The following is an 18,758-nucleotide window of genomic DNA, read 5'->3' as shown; positions in this document are numbered from 1 at the left end:
TATAAGTGGTGGGGGGATGAAAAAAGAAAGAACGAAGGGGGAAGAGAGAGATTGAGAGATATAGAGGAGAGAAATTGTAATTGTGGCCAGAGGCGATGGCAAGAAATGGATAGTCAGGTATGATGATGAATAAGAAGTATTGTTACCCTAGAAAATCCGAGAAAGCTTACAATTTCTCTTTAACATTTTGTATCCCAAAAGAATCTGACGGAATTCTCAATTTCCATATAAATATTGTACCGTGAAAAAAATTCTTGTGTTTGCGAAAAATTGTGGTGGTGCTCGGAGGTGGTGGCGTGGAAATTGGGTTGTGGGCCTTAAACATCTAGCCTGTGGTGTAGGACAAGTACTTGGTCCAAGTCAATGGACTTAGTCATGATGTCTGAAGGTTGGGTTAATTAAGCGGGAATCTTCTTACAGTCTCTGTTTAGAAAGTTCCATTATAAAGTTGGGTGGCGTGGTTTACTCACGAGTCACGCCCATCGTGCTTTTGAGGGTTTCTTAGAGAGAGAGAGAGAAAGAAAGCTAGAGCGGTGGTGCTGTTGAGGGTTTCTTAGAGATAGAGAGAGAGAGCGACGGACAGAGAGATCCAGTGAGTCTGAAATCAAGCGAGCATTTCTGTGTTTGTTGTCTTTGCCGCCGGGAGAACTTCAATCAGCGGAGCAAAGGTACTATCATCATCATCTTCTTCTTCATTAGTAGTGTTTTAACACTCTTGTAACTGAGCTAGAAGCAACCACAAAATTGGAGTATCATATTAGTTCAACATTTATGCCTGGATTTGCAGATATAAACAACTTATAGAATTTTGATTATCATGCCTAATTGGGACGCATTTTGATAAATATAGTTTTAAGCATTTTTATGAAAATTCTTTGATATACAGTATTAATAGTCCTAGTAATGGATAGGTAGAAGTTCGAGTGAAGAGGAAGGGAGTATGGAGTTAGAGCACAACCCTGGTAAAGTTTCCGCTAATTCTGGTAGAGGAGAAGATATTGTTGGATCCATAAAGCCATTGAAGACCGAAGAAGAGTTGTGTATGTGTCTCTTTGAGGAAGGGGTCTCTCTACTTATCTCTCAATGGACAACAGCTCAGGAGTTTGCAGCGTTAGATCGTGGAATGAGTCCTCCGTTGGTAAAAACGTACGTGAGAACTTGCCGATGGAGAGTTGAGTCTAAAAAACTAGACCAACTCGCTAACCGTATATTCAGGTGGTTCACCACATCAAATGGTATGGTCTAAGGTTTCGTTTTTGTTCTCATTGCTTCTTTATGGATTGACAGTTGTTGAAAATGTTGATTTATCCTTTCTTTTTGTTTTTCATTGTTAGAGCCATGCAACAATATTGACAAATTAGCGATTCATCTATGTGACTCCATTATGCTTTTCTTTGGCGAAACAATACTAGAAGATAGAAGTATAAGCATTGATCCGGTATGCCTCAAGCTCTCAGTTTCTTTTTGAAATTGTTTGGCTCGTGTAACTTAGTTTCAAATAACTACATTGTTGGCAATTATATTCGTATTGGTATGCCGGTTTGATTTGTATGGATCATGTTTACTTAATACTCATAATGGAAGAGTTGGTAACCTTCATAATTGTTAAAGCTTAAGGCTAATACATTCTTTCTGGTACTCACTTTAGACTGCAGATCGGTTAATAAATATACACAGAGAGTACTTGCAAGGGAAGTCTGAGTCTAATGTGGAAAAACTAAGACATACAATTGAAAAACTAAGGCAATCGGCGTACAATGGGGCAAAACTTGTCGATCCTAGCATTTGGGTAATTCAATGAGATTATTCCCAAGAAACTACTTTATGAGCAACACAAATCTTTTAATTATATTGATTGGTGGAATGGTGCCTTTCGAGTTTGCTAATCTGTTTCTTTGATTTTCAGAAAAATCACATGATCGAGCAAGACAACTTCAACAAGGTAATATTTGTGCTGTTTCTTTTGAATGTAGTCTTCAAATAGCGAGATATTCTAGACCAACTTGAAGAGAACTGTTTTAGAGCAAACCTATAAGTATATATTATTTAATTATCTACTACTTCTCGATATAAGCATAAAGGTCATGTTGATTTTTTTGTCCTTCTCAGAACCACCAAGAGGGGGCGAGTATGTTGCTAGAACAGGGGCTTGAAGAAACTTTCAAGAACTCCATTAGAATAGGAGCTGGTAATAATATTATGGAAATACAGCCATCGAAGGCATTGGTGACCGAAGAAGAGTGGTGTGTGTCACTCTTTTCAGAAGGCATCTCTCTTATTATCTCCCAATGGACAGTATTTCAGGAGATGGCATCACTAACTTGTGGATTAAGTCCACGCAATATGTGCCTTTATGTCAGAACTCGCCTTTGGAGAGTCCAGTCTGAAGAAGAAGACAAATTTGCAGCTAACATCTTCGATTGGTTCACCAAATCAAATGGTATAATTTCAATGTTTTAAACTTTATTTTCCTTATTAGTTTATAAATAGACTTTTCGGGATCTTTATTTAGATTCATGTCTCTGTTATTGTCAGAACCCCGTGACAATGTTAAAGAATTGGAAAAGTTTCTCTGCGACCTAATTTTGCATTACTTTAAATTGGCGATGGTAGATTTTACAAATGTTATTGAGGTAAGGGGTTTTTTTTCCTTACGTCTAGGCGAAGTTAGTTTGCACAACTGCAATTGGCAATAACTATTCTTGCTTTTTTTTTGTATAATAGTATCGGTTTTATTTAATTAATAATATTTCTATCTTGATGCTTTATAGACTGCAGCTCGACTAATGAACCTCTACAAAGAATTCTTGATGGGGAAGTGCGATGCAAATAATGTGAAATTAAGGGAGACAGTTGAAAAACTAAGGCAATCACCCTACAATGGAGCAAGACTACTCCCTCCGAGCATTTGGGTAATTTACCGCTATCATCTCAGTATCATATCAATGCTATGAATAATGTCATTAAATTATAAGGTTGCTTGAACGACTATTTTCTGAGTTTGCTAATTTGTCAATTGGATTCTGCAGAAGAGGACTTCGAGAGAGGTATGATATTCCTTTTTTCTTTTTTCTTGATTCACCCTTTTAATTACTTATGCCCGATAAAAATAAAGACGTATTGAAAATTGGGTTTTTCTTTTTTCTTCGAAACATGTAGGTAAACTATAAGCTTTGGAAGATAAAGCCGAAGTCCATGAAAATAAGAAAGGGAGAAACCATGAAAAAAGGGTCTCAGTCCAAGAAAGTGTCGAAAAGGAAGAAGAAGAAAATAAATGAAGTCCCAATGGAGGTACCATCTGTTCTTGATTCAATAAGAATGAAAATATTTTCTTAGGTTTCAATGCTTTATGCACTTAGGTCTTACCTTCTTCCCTGACATATGCTTCTACTGTTTTTCAGGTTTGAAGTCGTTCGAATGAAGTAAAAATGACAATATTTTCCTGCATATACAAGATCTTCGGTTTTGGTGATTTTTTCTTTTACTAGTTGCAAATCATACCTCCTCGATTAAGTTGGCACCTGCCATGAACTTTAGTTGTTAAAACTTTTGTTAGCTATAAGATAAAGTGACAATAGCTACGGAAGCTTATACAGCTCTTTGGTGGTATCATGGATTCACTTTAGTTAATTGCCTACTAGGGACAAACTATTGAAAGACTAGGAGGAATTTGAATTACGTTGAAGAAACTTATCGCCATTTGAACTAATATTTCCTTGAGCATAGTCCCATGTCTTGTCCACACATCTTACCTTTTGTTTGATTTTTATGACACATCTGAGTCAGTCCTAAAATTAATCCAAACTATGAAGAACATTGGAAAAAAGAAACAAAAAAAAAACACAGTATATTCTCTTACTGTTATTTTATCTTTTTAGTAGTTTTTTGCACTTTAAAAATCACTATGTTTCTCATGAAGAACATGTGGGAAGAGTCCAAGTTTGCAGGGTTTGGATGAGCAATGAAAATACCTTACTTTTCTTTGGAGGACCTAAACGTTTGTAATGGCAATTTTGCGGTAGGGCTTAATTGAACAACAAATTTATTTTGTTGAATTTTGGTTGTAGGGATTTATTTTGTACATTTATCATCAAATTTATTTTGTACTATTTCGTAGGTATAAGTTAGTTCAAACTTATTTCTCTCCTCTGAGTTCAAATTATCATCCATGTAACAATGTGATTTTATCACTTATGAAATGAAATGGTTTCACTTGGATTCAAAAAAAAAAGGGGTTAGTTCAAACTCAGTAATTTAGATTGAACGACAAATATTCTGACTTGTCAAATGATTCGACCAATTCAATCAAATATTTTAGATTTAGAGATAAACGAAATGTGGTCGCATGTTAACTAAATCATTAAGCAAGTCAAACTACAAGAGGGTTTTGGTGCCCGTGAGGTCTTGGGATTGAGTCTCGCTGGGAGCAGTTTATCATCGAGAATTATTTCATGTAATTTAACCACTAAATAAGGTAGATGTTGTCAGACTATAGGCTCTTTGTTATCGGGCTTTAGGCTTCTTTAATTTTTAGTTTAACTTATGTGGTTATCGTATTTATCACATTTTAATGATGTATCAATGTCTTATAACGACTAATGTAGATCGTAGTTGATTTCGCAAAAAAAAAAAAAAAAAAAAAAAAATTGGTGGTTGGACATTTTTTTGGGCCTTATCAAGTCTTCATGAGTTCAATACAAAACAAAAATGTTACGGGCAACCGCCATTTTAATAGGTAAAGTTTGGATAATCCGGAGCTCCCTGTACACTTTGTGATGTACTCCCTCTAATAGGACAAGGGGCATGTTACACTTTTCACAGTGTTTTCATACTGTGAAAAAAGTAAATTTTCCTTTTTCTTATCAGCCAACTCAACAATATAAGATATGTTAGAGAAAACTGGGAAAAGTCGGCCAACCATTTTAGTTTGGACGACACTTTCTTGAATTACCAGCTTTTAATGGGTATTTTCCTTAACAAAAAAAAGCTTTTAATGGGTATTCTGACCCCCCTCCCCCCCCCCCCCCCCCCCCCCCCCCTCCCAAACAATTGAAAAATGATAGTTAATGAAAGTAGTTCTACTTTTTTTTTTTTTTTTTTTTGTTGAGGAGAACAACCAACAAGAACTACACAAAAGAAGACTGTAAAGAAACCGGAAGGTCCGATTGAGCAAGCCAGATCCATTTGCCCCCATTTAGACGACTCCATTTGGCCAACTGATCTGCTCTAGAATTTCCTTCCCTATTGATGTGGGTGTAAATTATTCCTTTGAAGTTTCCTTCAAGCTGGCGAATTCGTTCGAAGAGTTTCAACGTTTGCCATCCAATCTCAGCTTGATGATTATTGAGCCTCTGCACAATGTTACTGTTATCGCTTTCAATATGGATGTAAGCGATGTTCTTTGAAGCCGACCATTGCAGCGCGTAGACGATTGCCCAGCATTCACATTCTTCAGCATTTTGTCCTCTAAAGTTACAAGTTGACGCCGCTAGAAAACATGCTTGATCATCATACACTACGTTGCTTATACCTGCGAATTCTTTGCCATCCACAAACGAAGCATCAACATTGATCTTGATAAAAGGCGCCTGTGGTGGGGACCACTGGGTGTTCCGATCCGTGGGTTGAGAGATAGGCTGAGCCTTCTGGAGAGTAGGAGTGCTGTAAATCTGATCAATAATCATCATAGGTAAAACCTTAGTAGAGTAGTTCTACTTAAAAAGACCTAAATAACCCTCTATTTGCAAGTGTAAAATTTCTTCAAGAAAAGAAAGAATTGAATAAAAAGTGGAGGACCTTTGGTTTTGTACACATGGCAAGCCCACTCCTTAAAAACATAAAGAGCATTTTTCTTTATAAATAGGAAGTTGTTTCCTCCCTCCTTGCGCAACACAACACAATACACAATCAATCTATCCTAAATTATTATATCATCAAATATCCAAAAACTTTTCAAATGGCTGATCTTCCTCCTGTTCCTCCTACTCCTCCCAAGCTAAGTGAAGGACCTCGAAGAAGAGAATACACTAATGTTATAGAAGTAGTAGTTGAAGTAGAAGAAGAACAAGAACAAGAAGAAGAAGAAGAACAAGAACAAGAACAAGAAGAAGAAGAACAACAAGAAGAAGAAGAAGAAGAAGAAGAAGAAGAAGAAGAAGAAGAAGAAAACCACAGTTATGATGTTTCTGCTATAACTGATAATAATATTTTTGAATCACCAGAGAAGAAAGATGACGAGGATGAAGTGACTAGTAATAGAAGATACGGGGACGAGGATGAAGAGGAAGATGAAGAGGAAGATGAAGACGATAACGATGACGAAGAGGAAGATGAAGATGAAGATGAAGATGAAGAAGATTGAAATGAAATGAAATGAAGACACTAGTATCACTATTACAACATATTATTAGTACATCTACTAACTAGTATTGTCTTCATATATTAATATAAATATTATTATTTGTAGTAGTAGTAGTAGTTTCTAGATGGACTCTTTGTTTAGGATAACATAAGTACTATTTGGACGGGTTACTTGTAAGAATCTCAATAGCAAGACCTAGTTTGTTGTTTGTATTTTAACAACTACTTCATGTTCCTTTTAAAGATTTCCAAAAGGTTGAGGAAAAAGTGTTGTTGTCTAAGGTTCTAATTATTTCTCTCTTTTAGTTTTTAAAGTGATGAAAATGGTGATTCAAATTAGTTGTTTTTCTTATCACGAGTACAACTAAAATGGAATCAAACCCCAATAACAAATACCAATCAACAAAAATATTTGAATATTTTCTTTTACGTTCCTACTCTTTTGATAACAAATGGGATGATGGAGTTATGGTAGTGGTGGTATTTGCATTTTCTAATATTTTTATATTAATTTTAACAGAGATGTTACTCTTTGGGGTCACATTTTGTCTAAATCCACACTTGGTATGTCACAGTACAAAATTCAAAGAAAAAAAAAAAGTTGTCTCAGCCCTTTGAATTTGGGTGGTCTTGCCCTTACCATTCTCCTTATTAGGTGAAATCAAATTTCAGAGAGTAGAGTAGTTTTCACAGAGTAGAATTAGATTAGGGTAACATTTATACTTTGATCATCATTTTAGTGTAATATTTGCTGCAAAACTTTATATAAGTAACCACAAAGACTAATTTTGTAGAGAGAAGGAAAACTTGATCATCAATGATTTAGACTTGTGTGGGGGGTTTGAATTTGGGTGGTCTTACTCTTACAACTGGAGTACGTAGTAGCACAGTCTAGGGCATAATTGGTATCTTCATGAAACTTGCAGCAGGGTAACCAGGCAGTGACAGGCAATTGATCATTATCACAAATCACTTGATCACGGCAACGGTTCAGTTTCTTCTCAATACAACCTGGTGATAAAGAAGGCATCTTAATCAAATGAACCATTTCAGGTATTTCTTCTGTCTGGTTCGATCTTCATTATTTACTGTAAACTTTCCATAAGTAATCACACTGGATATATTCCTTCTCTTTCTTCATTCATTATTACTTCAGGCATATACACCAAAGCAAAAACTGAAGAAGCTAGGGCAACAGATGGGGATGTTTGAAATTATGATTGAATAAGGTTGATATAACACTTCATACTTGTTTTTTTTTTTGTGTTGAAAGCACTTCAAACTTGTTGTATTTTAATACTAGTGTGCTAAGCAATGTTTCGGCATGCCACACATTAAGGTGGTTGCGTGTGAGAGCTGTTCGGATTAACACTTGTCCTTTCGAGCAGATGACTACTTTCCTGTGTTGTAATACCATTTTTGCCGTGGTGTATATGGCAATGTAGTTTTATGATTAACTCCGTGAAATTCGAAGAAAGAGTATGCAACATGTGACTAACAAACTCGCCACCATTTTCAAAAACAAAGAAATCTTATTGTAGTAGACATTTGACCATTTTTTAAGAAAAACAAGAAAACATTCATATATGTCACTCATGTGTTTTGTCAAGTATATATAGTCGGGTCACATGAGTGCAGTCTCCCACTAAAATTACAAACCAACAATAACCAGAGATAAATCAAACTGGAGAAGGTCCCAACACATCTGAATGGACCAAAGGAAACAAAACTGAGACTTCGAAAACTTAGAAGATAAGTAGCGCAATGAATCTTTGCCAAAATGCAAGTATCACAAGTAAACTATGAAACATAAGGGTCAATGGGTCATGAAATAATTTGGAAATAAATGCTTCAGTCGGAAAGAAGGGTGTCCCAACTGCCGATGCCACAATAAACAAATTTAATCATCTTTAGCACGAGATGATCCTATCTATAACCCATTCATCTTAGTACCGCACCAAATAATCTCCTTACTGTGAAGACCTTGAGGAAGAGAGAATTACAGATAAAATAGTAGTAAGACATTATTTGAAAGTTACACGGGATGAAATTCTGTTAGAGGAGAATCACAGATAAAGTTTCTGCAAATTCTGTTAGAGGAGATGAATTGTTGGTTTGATAAAGCCATTTACGACAGAAGAAGAGTTTTGTATGTCTCTCTTTGAGGAAGGTGTCTCTCTACTTATCTCCCAATGGACAACAGCTCAAGAGTTTGCAGCTTTAGATCGTGGAATGAGTGCTCCGTTGGTAACCGTATATTCAGGTGGTTCACCACTTTAAATGGTATGGTCTAAGGTTTCATTTTTGTTCTCATTGCTTGTTTATGAATTGACAATGGATTTCGCTTTAGATTTATCATTTCTTTTTGTTTTTGATTGTTAGAGCCACGCAACAATATTGACAAATTAGCGATTCATCTCTGTGACTCAATTATGCTTTACTTTGGCGAAACGATACTAGAAGATAGAAGTATAAGCATTGATCCGGTATGCCTCAAGCTTTCCTTCTCTTTTTGGAATTGTTTGGCTAGTGTAAATTAGTTTGTAAAAATGCTTCAGTTTTGTACCCACAGTCACTGATTCCACATTGTGAGAGGAATTTGTGATAAACTGGTTTCAAGTACACAAATAACCAAAATTAGTCTTAAATCTTTGAACATATCTTAGCTAGTATTTTACCAATGTTTCACATCACCTAACTTTTGGCCAACATGGGGATAATGAAAAACTCATCTTAGCTCCAAAATGGGCAGATGTTTATTTCTCAATCAACATCGATAAGGGCCCTCCCACATCTAAGATTGAGCCTGCACCACTTCACAGGCAAGATTGTAGCCATTGGTGTCTGCCTGGAGACTGGAGAATTCAACGATATTTTCTTCGGTAGACATGAAAGAAGATAAATAATTTTAACAAAGGTTAATATGGCATGACATTGTTTGAAGAGATCGATGTTTGCCGCAGCAGAAGTTGTAACGGGTCGTTTTGTTCGAATTGTGGATCTGATTTTGAACGTCTATGGGTATGGAATTATGTCAACATGGAAAAAGAATGTGAAGAATTTGCGTGAGATAAGTGAAGTATTTCAAGCAATATCTTTAGTTTCTGTAGTTATATTGAGTTCAGTGAAGTTTTGTTGGGTCAGATTTGGAAAAAACAGATGAGAAATAATAAAAGGGAAGGTCCCACCGAGACTTGAACTCGGGTTACTGGATTCAGAGTCCAATGTCCTAACCACTAGACCATGGGACCGTCGCTGCCTATTTTTCAACATATTATTTTCAAGTTATTACTATCCCCACTTATGTTTATGGGTTCAATACAATGTCTTGTTAGACTTTTTTTTTTTTTTTTTTTTGTTGAGGTCAATGTCTTGTTAGATGCCTATGCAAACAAGTGTTTCTTCAATTGGTTGCATTCATTCATAAAACTTGGAAGTCACCCAATCCGGTTCTATTTTTTTTTGTTTGGACTCCAACAGTCGTTACATTTGAATACCATTGATACATCATGAATATAATATGTAATACATCATGAATAAAATATATCGTGAATATAATAATATAATACATCGTAAAGTTAGATGAGCACTATAACTTCTAAATACGACATCTTGGGCCCTAAAGGTCGTATAAAGACCCTTAGGGCCATCCTAAGAGGTCTGAAAGTCTATCTGTTCCTAGATCTATTTTATTTATTGTCTAAATTACGTGGGATAAATCTTAATGATAAATTGTTTCCAGCATACTCGATCCCAAGACTTCATGGACTTAAGAGTGAGTGTCCAACCACTCCACCAAAAGAAATAGACTCACATATTTCAAATTTGGTGGGTGTGGATATCCATCACTTGGTGATTTTGTATTATTAGGGTGCAATTAACTTTTTCTTTTGTTGCTGTTGTTGAAAAGGGTACAATTAACTTGAAATTCAGTTCTGAATTATAAACAACCTAATTCAACCTTAGAAGTTAAAATTTCATGGAAAAGTTATTTATTTTACACTGTATAACAATAGAATTCGGCCTCACAAGATAAAATCCATGGCAAAGCTATAGGTATTTATCGGGAAGTCATTTTACATGAGCAGTCTGAAATTTCATCCGGTTTTGAAAAAAAAAAATTACAATGCGGTTTCAAATGTATGAACAATAGAATTTGGGGTTCCATGGAAAAGTTACAGATCTCGATTGGAAAATCTTTTTAAATGAAGTGAACAGATTGTGTGTCTGTTAAGCAAGTGTTCCTTCAAAAACAAAGGCTATAGCACATAAAATTTCTTCAAAATGAGGGTTCGAGTGTATAAACAATGGTATTTGACCTTACAAGTAAACATTCCAATGCAAAGTCATGGATCTTTACAGCGAAGTCATTTTACATAACTGTCTGAATTTCGTGCTATTCCAAGATCCAGGAAATTTCTTCATAAATTCAGAGGTTATTACACGAATTTCTTTGAAAATGTGGTTCTCAATGTATACATTGTTTGGAAAAAATTTACAGATGCCCATTATGGCATTTGTGATTCTTAAGCGTGAAAAATTGACCCTAGTCTCTCTCCTCTTCTCTCATCGGACAAATCCGTTGGACAAGCGAATCTTCAACATCTTTATGTTGCTACTATCGCAATTGTTTTCTTATATGTTATGTTTTTTTCTTATGTTACTCTTAATCTTTCTCTAGATGGAAGGGCCAGGTGGACCAGGTCAAGCTACCCACGAGCCGGAATGTTTTGACTGGATGTGGTATTTTTTTTTGGCATAGATACAATATTTACTTCTCTTCGCGAATCTCCACAAGACTTGTTTTATGTTGAAGGAAACTGTCTCACCATCAACTCGAAGTTTTAAGTTAACTTTAAGTCAAGTAGCATTCCTCCCACCATATAAATTTTGAAGCCAGTCTTAGCCATAATCAAGTAATCAACTGACCCAACAAATTGAATTCATAGCCAACTGAAGTCCTTCTTTTTGTACCATAACTGTTCTAAACCATAAACAATCTTCGAGAAGTGACAAAGCATGAGCGATCAAAAACACCATTATCAACCCCAATACAAACTTAGATTAATTTTGAAGCCGAGTCAATTGAAAAATGAGTAAAATTGAGAATGATTGTCCAAGATGAAAGGAGCCTCAAAATCTACTGAACTCCGAGGCGACAGATTGGGTTTCTCTTGATCAGACTTAAATCAACCTATTTTACAAGAAAATGATTTGAAAGTTAGAAAAAAGAACCCTGTTTTATTGTATGCATGTTAAAATGAAGGAATGATAACCGTACCTTTGGTCCGAAGAGGTCCCGGATGTTATCAATTCCGTATAATATCATGGTAGGTCTGATTTGCAGAAGATATGAAACAAATCAACAAAGATGAACGAAACATTTGAACTATTAAAATGAAAAGAAATAACACTAGGATTATATTCATTAAGTGTGATCGTGGGAATACCCGAGATTCTTAATCTCTTCCACATATTTCCTAATGTTTCTTTATCCTCATTTTTCAAAATATCAGTTGTAGAATTTTTACCTTTCGAGGGACAGTCCCCATGCGATTGCAGTAACATCTTCAGGGAGGCCCATTGGTAGCAACATTTCGGGCCTGAACATTCCCGAATTTCCTACCTCGACCCATTTCTTGAAGCCTTCGTGATAGCTGACCAATGAAAACAAGTATATGTCAGTTTCACAAACTGAATCGTCTCTGACCATAGACTTTTTCCATGGATGACACGAGCTGAGGAACTTGGTGAACAAATAAAACTATGAACATGCATAAAAATGAGCACCGGGATTTTGTTTACCTAAATATTTCCATGCTGGGTTCCGTATATGGATTATAAGCAGGTTTGAATTTTATCTTCGACATACCTGAAGAAATAGAAATGAAGCAGATTAAATAAAAAATCAAAACTAAATTAAGCTACAACTTGTTATGAACTTTAAATTACAAAATTTCAACCAGGATCAGCATTAATTTAACTGAACAGACGTATACATCAGCAAATTGGCTGGTTATGGATGTACTTTTTAGTTAAAAGAAAAGGGATCAAATTCAGTATGTTACCCAGCCTCGTAAAGAAGTCGTGCAAGACTCCCATCATGTCACCAAGAGTGAGACCTCGATCACATACAACACCTAGACAAAATAAAGGAATTCAAGTATTATGATTCATAACAAGCATAACAAATTCATCGTTTCAAATAAGTTGGGAAAAACAAGCTCGGGGTTATACTAAGTATAAGCAATTGAGCTACAAGATAATTCACAAGGAAAAGCGTCTTGCTTACAGCTCAGCTTCTATGGCTCGTGACTAAAAAAATGCCTAACAAATATTATAAAGTTTTGCAAAAGAAAATTTAATAGCAGAAAATAGGAAGAGATACCCTCGATTTGATGGAATTCTGCAAGATGAGTTCGATCGACAGCTTCATTTCGAAAAACACGATCTATAGAGAAGTATCTTTTTGGCATAAAAGGTTTCTGATCACATCAAACCAAGACTCTTATCAAATATAGAATAACAGGGCAAAAACAAAAAACTTAAACACGGATATGAAAAGGAAGAGAAAACTCAAAAGACCTGTGGTATCACTTAACACTGGATTGGGGCCATATGACGAGCACTCGAGCACTAATACTCGGCCTGATACTTAAGCCGGTGGAATCCCGACCGACTTAGGTGGACAAGCAAGATCTAGAGAGTGATATCTAAATCTTGCGCGTCCACCTAAGCCGGTCGGGATTCAGACAGGTAAAGTATTGGGCAGAGTATCATTTTTGTTTCTTATTTGACAAACAAGAGTTACGGCCACATAGAGACAGCCATATTGGACACCAAGGAAAAAGACCTATAGGAGGTAAAAAAAAATGCATATACTGAAAATGGTATTAGCTCTGCATGATGCAAGAATCACACAAGGCAATAAAGTTGGTGCAACCCAAATTCATGCTTTCAGAGTAGTGTGAGCCTGTGAGGTACCACCAAAGATTTCACAAAATTCATTGAATAGCATTTATCTCTCAAAGATACCAGCCACTATGTATATCTTTAAACGGAAAATTTGGTCAAACTCCCTATAAACGTTTTGTTTTGGTGAAAAATGATCACTCAATTTTTTCTAGTCTTCAACTCCCTAAGTTTTTTCCGAATTTACAACTGCTTGCAAGAGGGTTGCAACTGATTGCAAGAGGTTTGCAACTGCTAGTAAGAGGGTTCCAACTGATTGCAACTGCTTGCAAAAGGGTTGCAACTGCTTGCAAAAGGGTTGCAACTGCTTGCAAAAGGGTTGCAAAAAATATTAGGTTTTTAACAAATACATATATTTGGATTTTAAACCAAACAAATTATAACGTGTCTTTTAAACTTAAAAAAACTTAAAACTGAGGCTTCAGCCCAATCTCCTGGCTTTACACCGAGAAGTGTTAGCAAATAAGTGGTTATAAAAAGAGCAACTTTCAAAACCTAATTAATACTTCAATTACTATAATACCTGCGCAAGCTTGTAAAGCATCCTAGCGGAGACAGCAGTAGTATGGGTTCGGAGCACATTTTTATTTGCTTCCTCCCGTTTCCAGTCATATAAATATCTGCATACAGGAATAACTTCGCTTCAATACTTCTTAATGTGAAACTGCAACCCATTAACTAAAATACTTACCCTTTGGATCCATAATCTCCTTCTTCGTGAACTTTTTTCACCCTCTTAACATAATCTTCTGGAAGAGTCTTTGTAGTGGAAGGGACTGAAAATTTACGCATTAATGGTAATTAATTGATTAACATGATACAGAGGGTGGAAGATTTTCCAAGTTCTACTAAGTGCTAAGGTAACTAACCACTTAAAAAGAAGGTATCATGTGAATCACGAGCGGGATGTTGCTGTGGTTGGAACAGTGCATCGAAATTCCAGAAGCTGCAAGGAACATAACATTTTAGCAAGGCACTACACAAATCCAAGATTGAAAGCTTAAATTAAATATCTTAATGCACTAATATGAATTATATGGTAGCTATTTGTTGATCTGACAAGTGTAAAGGCATAGGATAGCGTAATATGTTACCTGCTCTCAACATAATTATTTGTTGGCATCTCCTCAAAACTGCAACAATAGCCAACATCCAAAACCACAATCATATCAGAAGATAACTCATTATATATACATATACATAATAGTGATATCACTAGATAAAGTAGTTTTACCCCATTTCAATGAAGATATTCCTGAATTGCGCCCGTACCTAAACACGATTACACGAGTAGATAAATTAGAAGCATTGAACATGTTGAAGTTCTTAAAAGCAATATGCAACAAAAAAATTGATGTTACATGATTTGTAATGATCACATCAAGCAAGTGCAGCAGATGATGATTTGTGTACATGATTTTGACTGAATGTGCTGAATTAATTCATATGGTAGTGTAATTAATACAAGACAATGAGATTTCAAGTTATAAACCTCGAAGAAAACTAACAATTTAGCAGAAAGCATTGGCATTTGCTGAAATATATATTCTTACATCAAAAGAAAGTTGCTACATCTAATAAATACAGTTTATTTTGGTGCTTAACGTTCAGCAAACATCAATTCTTTGTAGTTTGTAGATAATAAACATATAAGAAGGTAAACTCTTGCCTTCAATAAAGGGTGAAGATGTCCGCCTTGTATGGTCAAGTTTTTGGCATTGAAGTTATACTCCTTAAACTCTAGTTTCTTCCAATCGCCCCTTTAAACCACATGCATCAAATGAAAACTGTCAATGCGATAAAAATGGGTGTGACTAAGACACTCAATTTTTTTTCATTAGTTTCTCTCCAAGACAACCGCCAAATTATAAAAAGCATTAAGTAAATCATCACTTGAGGCACGCTGACAATTCCAAAAAGAAATTAAGGGTGTTCAGTGTCTGCGTGGATTCTCTTTTAGAATCATTTTGGAACTTACACTTCAGCACTTCAATTGATTGGTTCACACTGTATAAACTAAATGCGTTCACGCACTAATATACATTTAAGGGTTTTAATTAAAAGTTAACATTTTGGCAGTGTGAAAATATGTGAGCAAGATAATGTATGTGATACGAAATGGCATCTTTCTCATATCTCGACAATAATTGAACACTAAATACCTCTGCAGATGATCACGAGTCAAATCAGTAACAAGCTTCTTTCTCTCCAGAGCGAAGTTAGGGCCCTTTTTAAGTGAGTATCCACTCCAAGTCCTTCATAAAGCAGCAAATGAAATCGTTAGCACAAGGACTCGAGGAGCATACAAAGATATTGATAAGTTTAATGCATAAGACTCTTTCTCTGACAAGATAAACCGATTCTCAGCTCCAAGAATCGGCTACTCAACCCAGCAAAATGGGCAGCTGAAGACAACAAGCCACAAAGCCACAGATAAAAGAATTGACAACAAAACTGAGGTGTCGATTGCAATTCGAACACTTGTTATCCAAAACCAACTTTTGGCATACCGATATCTTCCTCGCAGATGTTTGAGTGGGTTTTGTTTTCATAGACTTATGAAAATAATCAAACAGAAAAACTCGAAAACAAAAAATATGTCTTCTTTTTTTTCCAATAAAGTCGTATAAAAATTTATATAAAAAAAAAAAAAGTTGAAAAGCAAACGTGGAAGTGATATACAAAATGTAAAGTATGGTAAATACAAATTAGATTCTTAAAACAAGTCTTTTGGATTGTGAATCAAATGGAACATAAGATTTAACAGATAACATGATAAGATGATTATTACCGTTGAACAATCAGCTTTCTTTTCTTCAGCATTTTGATGTCTTCAGATCCTACGACCTGGAATGAGTAATGAAAACAAACATTATTAACATTGAAGTTAGATACCGACAATAAGTTATTTAGACAACATACTCGCGCAAATTTAACAAACTAAAATTTACACACAAAATTGAAAGTCTTCGTCAAACACAAAATGGAAAAAAAAAATGTCACCCAAAACACACCTTCCCATCTTTTATTTGTAGAAGCAAATCCTTAACTTGATCCTCCACATGTTGAACCTACAACCAACAAATGAACATGAGAACTACATAAGGTGGGTAATATATAACCACAACTGTGTGTTCAAGGTCACTTATATATAAATGAAAATTGTGAAAACAATATAGCCTTATCTATCTTATAATACCTTTTAGGAAAAAAAAATTATAAACAATATACACTCTAAGCCCGAGAGAAGTAATTTACATGAAGAATATTTTGAACAAACATAAAGAAGATCCTAAATGCAAGTAACCCCAAACCAAAATAAATGGTTAAATTTTTTAAAGAATTAGAACAGGATCGCAAGATATCACAAGTATAATTAAGTATTCCCACTATACTACTCAAATAAGAAATATAAGAATGATATATCTAAGTTACATTTTATCAAAACTGGCATAATGATGAAATTTTTTGTGTATCACTAGCTTTAGGGACATGAACAACAAAATTTCTCGACAATATTTGGCTAATTATATGATTTACACCAAAGTACATTGTTAAAAGACATACTACATTACCTTTCTCGATACAAGTTGCTTCCCTGTTTCAACCCATCCATTCTTTAGCGCATTTGAGCTACCAATTTTGTAAACAGCGGAATCAAACTTTTTCTGCATCAATACCATAACAAGTGTCAATTCACACATCTCTCAACTAATCAAACCCAAACCATTAAGATTTATAAAAGAAAAAGAAACTCAAGTATACCCAATCTAGATATAATACTAGTTCTAACAAAGAAACACAGAAAAAAATTCCTTGTTCTTGGACAAGGGTTTTAGAGTTTATACCTGAAGTTCTTCACGGGAGATGCCTTCAGGAGGAACAGCTAAAAATAGTTGAACTTCAGGTGAGCCTAAAACAGTGTATGATTCTCCTTCTTCGTTGAGCACCCATTTCTCTTTCTTAATTTCCTGCAAATCGCATTCAAATCCAACAACAGCAGATTATTACTTGACTTATTAGTTCAAATCAAACACTTCGATACTACTAACTATATTCGATTCAGTAAGAAGATAAAGTTTTTAGTAGTAGAAGAAGGTATAGAGAGAGAGAGAGAGTACCTGAGCGTCGACAAGTCGGAAACCGTGGAGACTCTTGATGATATTACAGATCTCATTGTGCTCAAAACCGACGGCGGCAGAGAACTCGCCGGAATCAGGTATTTCCTCCTTGGAAGCTAAATGCTCGAGTATGGTTTTTTCCGCCATTTTCTTCTAACGGTGGCTACCTTCTTCCTCTCGACTGTTTCTGAAACGAAAGGAAATCCTGATTTCCTTCTTCTCCCAGATGAATAAATCTTTGTGGGTTAATTGGACGGGCTAGATCTATTCACACTTTTGTTTAGTTATTCGTTTTTTATTTATGACGCTTGAAAACTGTTGTTATTAATTCGCAACACAGTTTGCCCTTTACTTGTAACGAAAAAGGCAGTTCCAAACCTTGGGTTAAACACTTAAACCATTGGAAACAACTTAGCAACGGGCCAACAACCCTTGGTTGGAGTGCTAAGAGGTATAATCTTCCACTTTAGAAGTCAAGGGCTCGTGGCACACATTGAACAATTCAAAAAGAAAAAAACAACTTAGCGACGGACACCACAACCGTTGCAAAATTTGGACAATTTTAGCTTACAAATTACTATTATTAGTTAGGGACGGTGGTTGTGAGAGAGAGAGAGTGGGGTGGTTAGATGAGATAGATGGTGGTGGTGAGAGAGTTAGAGGGCAGAGATGGCAAGAGTGATGGTGGTAATCAGTGATAACAGTAGTGGTGACAGTTGTTGATTGTTGTAGTGGTGAAGATGTGTCAATCCTATAGTCGGGCACTCCATTCATCCTAATCAATGGAAAACTTTAATGCACACACTTTCAGTAATCTTGACCAAATTATTGTGACCAAGTCAAGTCTTACTTACAGAAGCCAATTGACGCCCACCATCACCAGTGTCTCGTCCCTAACTAACATCAACGACCATTATAGTTCACTAAATTACTTCGATTGTCAAACTCTCTTCCAGCGTATGCTTTTTCTCTATCACCTACTCTAAAAACCGCACCTCACTAGAATTTTACAACACATGGAAAAATCATATTTTTCTCTCTTCCATTGTCACGAGGGTTTAAGAAATTGTGGTAGTTAAAGGGGAAATGGAGGTGGTGGTAGTAAGTGTGAATTGTGGTTGTCATAGTTAGTGGCGGGCCTAGAAAATTTACTTTGTGGGGGCACAATTACATTAAACAACAAAAAAGAATACCATCATCTATGACGAATCACGGAGCTTCATTACGAACCTCTACCCAAATTAGTTATAAATATGAATTGCTAAAAAGATATTATGTGTCGTTCAAACCAATGACATTTATATG

The 18,758-nt window shown here is 35.6% G+C and overlaps 3 protein-coding genes and 1 non-coding gene across 4 annotated transcripts; 1 reads left to right on the top strand and 3 right to left on the bottom strand.

Annotated features, from left to right (window-relative positions):
• Window positions 1-529: 529 nt before the first annotated feature.
• LOC147536591 (uncharacterized) lies at window positions 530-3,607 on the top strand. The gene is made up of 11 exons (XM_086642245.1): window positions 530-668; window positions 912-1,235; window positions 1,335-1,438; window positions 1,649-1,789; window positions 1,907-1,942; window positions 2,110-2,440; window positions 2,536-2,633; window positions 2,772-2,912; window positions 3,030-3,047; window positions 3,160-3,291; window positions 3,402-3,607. Exons 2-11 carry the CDS (start codon window positions 941-943, stop codon window positions 3,405-3,407), a joined length of 1,302 nt encoding a protein of 433 aa, XP_086498371.1. The 5' UTR covers window positions 530-668; window positions 912-940; the 3' UTR covers window positions 3,408-3,607.
• Window positions 3,608-5,126: 1,519 nt separating this feature from the next.
• Window positions 5,127-5,684, bottom strand: LOC147536590 (uncharacterized). Its single transcript, XM_086642682.1, has one exon. It carries the CDS (start codon window positions 5,682-5,684, stop codon window positions 5,127-5,129), a length of 558 nt encoding a protein of 185 aa, XP_086498808.1.
• A 3,855-nt stretch (window positions 5,685-9,539) lies between these two features.
• Window positions 9,540-9,611, bottom strand: TRNAQ-CUG (transfer RNA glutamine (anticodon CUG)). Its single transcript has one exon. It is a non-coding gene; the product is annotated as a tRNA-Gln (tRNA).
• A 1,674-nt stretch (window positions 9,612-11,285) lies between these two features.
• On the bottom strand, window positions 11,286-18,503 carry LOC147536588 (phenylalanine--tRNA ligase alpha subunit, cytoplasmic-like). Its single transcript, XM_086641247.1, has 18 exons — window positions 17,454-18,503; window positions 17,181-17,303; window positions 16,908-17,000; window positions 16,347-16,403; window positions 16,124-16,179; window positions 15,495-15,587; window positions 15,002-15,092; window positions 14,567-14,604; window positions 14,427-14,465; window positions 14,202-14,278; window positions 14,024-14,108; window positions 13,856-13,952; window positions 12,749-12,845; window positions 12,429-12,500; window positions 12,166-12,232; window positions 11,892-12,017; window positions 11,642-11,696; window positions 11,286-11,554 (listed from the first exon to the last, which is right to left on the bottom strand). The coding sequence occupies exons 1-18, from the start codon at window positions 17,598-17,600 to the stop codon at window positions 11,501-11,503; spliced, it is 1,467 nt and encodes a 488-aa protein (XP_086497373.1). The 5' UTR covers window positions 17,601-18,503; the 3' UTR covers window positions 11,286-11,500.
• Between the last annotated feature and the right edge of the window lie 255 nt (window positions 18,504-18,758).

Source organism: Eschscholzia californica, unplaced genomic scaffold, assembly GCF_041429995.1.
Source record: "Eschscholzia californica isolate CP2 unplaced genomic scaffold, dmEscCali1.0.p SCAF_5, whole genome shotgun sequence".
NCBI classification, from domain to species: domain Eukaryota; kingdom Viridiplantae; phylum Streptophyta; class Magnoliopsida; order Ranunculales; family Papaveraceae; genus Eschscholzia; species Eschscholzia californica.
Note: the sequence above shows the minus strand (reverse complement) of the source record. Positions and strands in the feature narration are given on the sequence as shown.

Excerpts from the sequence above, each read along its gene's own strand:
- LOC147536591 (XM_086642245.1), top strand. The coding sequence starts at position 941 with ATGGAGTTAGAGCACAACCCTGGTAAAGTTTCCGCTAATTCTGGTAGA. Across the intron at positions 1,236-1,334 it reads GTGGTTCACCACATCAAATG|AGCCATGCAACAATATTGAC; the intron begins GTATGGTCTAAG and ends TTTCATTGTTAG. Across the intron at positions 1,943-2,109 it reads AGCAAGACAACTTCAACAAG|AACCACCAAGAGGGGGCGAG; the intron begins GTAATATTTGTG and ends TGTCCTTCTCAG.
- LOC147536590 (XM_086642682.1), bottom strand. The coding sequence starts at position 5,684 with ATGATTATTGATCAGATTTACAGCACTCCTACTCTCCAGAAGGCTCAG.
- LOC147536588 (XM_086641247.1), bottom strand. The coding sequence starts at position 17,600 with ATGGCGGAAAAAACCATACTCGAGCATTTAGCTTCCAAGGAGGAAATA. Across the intron at positions 14,109-14,201 it reads TGATACCTTCTTTTTAAGTG|TCCCTTCCACTACAAAGACT; the intron begins GTTAGTTACCTT and ends GTAAATTTTCAG. Across the intron at positions 11,555-11,641 it reads GGGACCTCTTCGGACCAAAG|GTTGATTTAAGTCTGATCAA; the intron begins GTACGGTTATCA and ends CTTGTAAAATAG.